Source organism: Apodemus sylvaticus, chromosome 17 (genome assembly GCF_947179515.1).
Source record: "Apodemus sylvaticus chromosome 17, mApoSyl1.1, whole genome shotgun sequence".
Classification (NCBI taxonomy): domain Eukaryota; kingdom Metazoa; phylum Chordata; class Mammalia; order Rodentia; family Muridae; genus Apodemus; species Apodemus sylvaticus.
The window spans coordinates 122,501-127,500 of record NC_067488.1 but is presented as its reverse complement, the minus strand read 5'-3'; the positions used below and the strand labels follow the sequence as shown (position 1 = coordinate 127,500).

The window sequence follows — 5,000 nt, the reverse complement described above, 5'->3', positions numbered from 1 at the left end:
TTAGTTAATAATTATTGGATTCTTTTGAGATTCCTAACACAGTTTGTTAGTGTATAGCTTTGGAAAACAGTGTATGTCATAGTCCTCCACAGTGTTCTTACAATCTTTGAATGGTGTGGTCATAATTAATCCTTGTGCTAGAAAATACAAGAGGAAGAAGAAATACATGCGTGGAGGCTATGCTTTGGGTTTCAGTGTCTCTTCTTCATATTCATGTATTTGTAGGGGGGTGGTCCTACTCAGAAGTTTCATCAGATTAAAGATCCCTGTTTATTTTTTATTTTTTATTTTTTTTAAGATCCCTGTTTATAAACTCTTTAGAGGGATGAAGAAATAAGCAACAACTCGATTTCAGATACTTATTTTTTCAACCTTCAGCTATCTCTTAGAACAGTTTCTTACTTTTTTTAAAAAAAGTACTTATGTTTTGCTGTATCAGAAAGAAGAGAAAAAAATCTTAGAAACATATTAAGCATATGATGAAATTGAAAGGGTTCTGAAGAATCCTTTAGAATCTGTTTTCTTTGTGCAGGTACCAGATGTTGATGTTGGCAGCACTTAAGAGGGTCACAGGACGTTTAAAATCACTAGGCTGTGGTGACTAAAATTCCAGGTCTGTTGCACTGAAAATTATTTAAAACTTGTGTTTGTTTACTCAGTGGTAAGTAGTACAAAAAGCATTTTTCTTCTATATGAGTGTGTTTTAAACAGGTACATTTGACATACATACATGATCAATGAAAATGTTTAAAACACATTTGTGTCCCAGGGGCTCCTATCACTGCAGGCCACTGGTTCCGTTGAAGTCCATTTTCACATGTGCAGAGCTGATCACGCTGCACTTGACCTTCCTTGTAAGTTATTTGTTTCATGTACTAGAGGGCTAAGGCTACATAGCTGTGCAAGAAGGGGGAAAAGGCGTACGTGCTACACTTAGGTAGTATTTCCTTAGTGTTCTCTGACAGTAATTTTGAGAAGAAAAGAGGACTTTTTATGCCCACCCCCACTTTTGGGACTGAGCTAAGTTTCTCATTGATAAAATAATTAAGAGTTTATAGTTTCAATGCTAAAATAGAAAGTAAAAAACTGGTTTTGAGGAACAAAACCAATTCCAACAGGGGGTATCTCTCTGTACTCACTGTAGATTCTTATTTATTCTTGTTTTATGGGTGTCACACTTGAGTAGTTAGGTTGCCTCCTTTCTTAGTTTTCCAAAGGAGTTTAATACATAGATTCTCCAGTTTGCCTTGTTTCTTTAGTTAGGAGTTTGAACCAATGCTGTAAGTGCAATGAAATCCATTTCTTCTAGACTGTGTTATCTATCTTACTACTGTCCATCACGATAGTATTCCAGCTTTCTGTGGGAAGGGAAGTATTTTGAATAGTCTGTCAGAGGAAATGGCTAGGAGGAAAAGCAGATCTCAGCAGCTCTCATTTCTGGGATTACGGCTGACTTCTTCCTTTTTAGCACACCTTTCAGGTTGTGTATAATTATACAGAGTGGAAATAAGAAAAATAGTATGTGTAATGAAGTTAATTTTTATACACCAAAGAAGATGTTGCTTGTTCTGTTTGTAGATCCTGGTGCCTTGGTTTCATTCAATGACAAAGAGAGGTGTGGTGTTATTTGTGCTCTCATGTCGCTAAACCTCAGGAACATGCCAGGACATTTAGATTGAATTGTTATGTGAACATCACTGAATAGTCTTCACAGTCCTAGATGGTGTGGCCTATTCCTTAAGGTTATGTGATACATTATCTTGCTCCTAAGTCACAAGACTATACAGCGTATTTCTGTTCTGCATATTGTAGCCAACCGGAACAGATAATTTTATATTTAAAAACATCTGAACACAGAAAAGATACAAAAAGAACACAGTAGAAATGCTGAAAATCAAGCATACATAGGGTGCATTTGTATGAGTGGAGTTGACAAACCTAAAGCCGTGGTGAGTTGGTGAGTGAATGGTGTGTGACTTTGAGGACCTGGGGCATTATAACAAACTACTGTAGACTTTGTAAGCTCTCTGCACGTAGATCGGTTTTTTAATTAGTTGTATTCTTTATTTACATTTCAAATGTTGTCCCCATTCCTGGTTCTGCTTTCCCCCAAAACTCCCTAACCCTTCCCCTCTCCCCCTGCTCACCAACCACACACTCCCTCTTCCCTGTCCTGGCATTCCCCTATACTAGAACATCTCGCCTTCTCAGGACCAAGGGCTCTTCTCCCTTTGGTGTGCAACAAGCCATCCTCAGCTACATATGCATCTGGAGCCCTGGGTCCCTCCATGTGTACTCTTTGGTTGGTGGTTTAGTCCCTCGGAGCTCTGGGAGTACTGGGTAGTTCTTTAGTAATTAATCAAGTTACTGAATCTTTGCATTTTATAAAACTTACTTTTAAATGTTTGAATCTTATACTTAGATTAATATATGGATACATTGTACAAGATTATTTGACTGTTGTCAAGACATTTTTCATTTAAAACCTTTTTCTGATTAAAAGCTAATATAAGAGCTGAAGTCTAAACAATGTCAGGATCATATCTTGTCATCCTGGAAAGTCGTCCGTGGGTGTGACAAGATGGAGATGCCCATTTGCTTAGCACCGTCTCTCAAGCCCTTCTGAGGACTGCCTCCTCCTCAGGCACAAATGTGTCTGTAGTAGTTTTGCTGGTTTCTCTCTTCTTCTTCTTTTTAATCATAGATTTATTTGTAAGCAGATAATTTACCATCAATATTTTGCTCCAACAATAAGGCCTTTGTTTTCTTGTCCTTCAGTTTCTTTTTTTTTCTTTTTCAACTATGTGTACATTAGATCATTTTATAAAAATAGCTTCATGTCAGTCTGTGGGACCACCGTGTTCTCATGGTCCATTGTCAAATGAAGCATTGTCTGAACAAGCTAGCTGTCACACACAGCCATTTGATGTTTAGATTGGTAGTGTGTATAGCCACAGATCCTATATCCATAGGGTTTCTGATCACCAAAGACAGAATGTTTTAAACTGATGTATTTTAACTTACCATTACTGTGATTATTACGACATAGGTCTTTTATATATTATATACATACATATGTATCTATAAATTTATTATATTTACTTGTATTTATATTGCTAATCAATGTACTTATGTAAAGGAAACAGACTTGCATGGTAGGCAGCATTGAGGGGGAATTTTAGAATGCCTTTGTCATGTCTGTAGTTTAGTGGAGTATGTAAAATAAACAATGCCTACTGTGTGATGAACGCCAAAGAGCTAATCAATTTTGGATATTACTCCTGGTGAGAACTCATGTAAGCTGTCCTGTATTATAGTTACTTGGAAAGATGTATAGAAGCCTAATGTTTTGAGTGGGTAAATTTGTTTTGTAACCTGTGAAATGTGTTCCTGGGGATAGTGCATCTAACCTCTGAACTTTCCACTCATTGTCTATGCAGTGAGGATTCCAATAATGCTTTTCTTTTGGATGATATGAGGATATAGGAATACCTTTTGTAAATTTATATGCAGTTTGCTAATTTACTAAGGTATTCTTGCCAAATGACCTAAATTAGAAGGAGGGTGATTTGGATCAAGTCCCTGAGCTCACTGTCTAGAGTCAGATTACATTTGTCCATTCTACTTGGAAGAGGTGTGTGTGGGGGGGGAGGGGCATCAAAGATGTATGGTTTTAATCTTATTTTTGTTAGAGGCTATGACTACTCTAACCCCCATAGCTTCAATTAAAAAACTTGAAAATAGTTCATTTTCTAGTCTAATTACTTGGCAGAAATTTAGAATAGCAAGAAACTAGTAACAACCAAACCTTTCCTTTGCACTTACAGATCAACAGAAGAGATTCTTGTGTCCTAGAGACCAAAGAAAGAATCAGCAGGAATGCCCAGGGTGAATGATGGATTGCAGAGCCTGGCTGGTAATTACTTTCACTGAGCTAAAACATTAACTTGATACATGGGAGCAAGGCCAGATGAAAATCGGGAGGTGGACTTCTTCCTCCCCATGGAATGCCCATACTTGCCTTGTGGAGGTAGTTGTTTCTTTGGTGGGAGAGTCCAGCTCAGCTTCCTTTCCCGAGCCTCAGCATGGATTTTCATCTACCACCCCGGTAGACAAGGAGTGGTACCTTTGTTTTGGCCATTGTAATGATAGGTGTTTAAGTCAGCCTGCTTTCTGAGATGGCAAGAACTCACAGTTTCTCAAGACTTTTCAGTAGGATACCCGATATTAACAGAGATTTTCTCCTCTTGGGGTTCAGCTTTTTTGTAATTTTTTTCCATAATGTGGGCTCTGGAACCCACATGGTTGATAAGCATGACACTCTCAAGCACACGTACACCACAGAACTTCACACATGACACTACAGAGCACACGTCTTCCCCCATCCTTACACACACACATCACCATCTTCACTTCATAGATGGAAACACGCCTGAGCACATATAAAGGAGAGGCTGAGACAGGTGGGAAATCTGGGGTTTTACAAGCACAGGCCAGAGAGCTGGACCCTTTCACAGCGCACTGCTGCTTTTGCGCATGCGCACTGCTGCTTTTGCGCATGCGCACTGCTGCTTTTGCGCATGCGCACTGCTGCTTTTGCGCATGCGCACTGCTGCTTTTGCGCATGCGCACTGCTGCTTTTGCGCATGCGCACTGCTGCTTTTGCGCATGCGCACTGCTGCTTTTGCGCATGCGCACTGCTGCTTTTGCGCATGCGCACTGCTGCTTTTGCGCATGCGCACTGCTGCTTTTGCGCATGCGCACTGCTGCTTTTGCGCATGCGCACTGCTGCTTTTGCGCATGCGCACTGCTGCTTTTGCGCATGCGCACTGCTGCTTTTGCGCATGCGCACTGCTGCTTTTGCGCATGCGCACTGCTGCTTTTGCGCATGCGCACTGCTGCTTTTGCGCATGCGCACTGCTGCTTTTGCGCATGCGCACTGCTGCTTTTGCGCATGCGCACTGCTGCTTTTGCGCATGCGCACTGCTGCTTTTGCGCAT

General features: G+C 40.3%; 1 protein-coding gene and 1 pseudogene across 1 annotated transcript in view; both read left to right on the top strand.

Moving 5' to 3' along the window:
- Positions 1-5,000, top strand: part of LOC127668081 (ubiquitin-conjugating enzyme E2 G1-like) — a 233,851-nt pseudogene that overhangs the window by 114,094 nt on the left and 114,757 nt on the right.
- Positions 3,807-5,000, top strand: part of LOC127668211 (zinc finger protein basonuclin-2-like) — a 74,263-nt gene continuing 73,069 nt past the window's right edge. Inside the window, exon 1 of the mRNA XM_052161741.1 lies at positions 3,807-3,916. Coding sequence (XP_052017701.1) covers positions 3,893-3,916 — 24 coding nt within the window. The 5' untranslated portion in view covers positions 3,807-3,892. The remainder of the gene's footprint in view (positions 3,917-5,000) is intronic.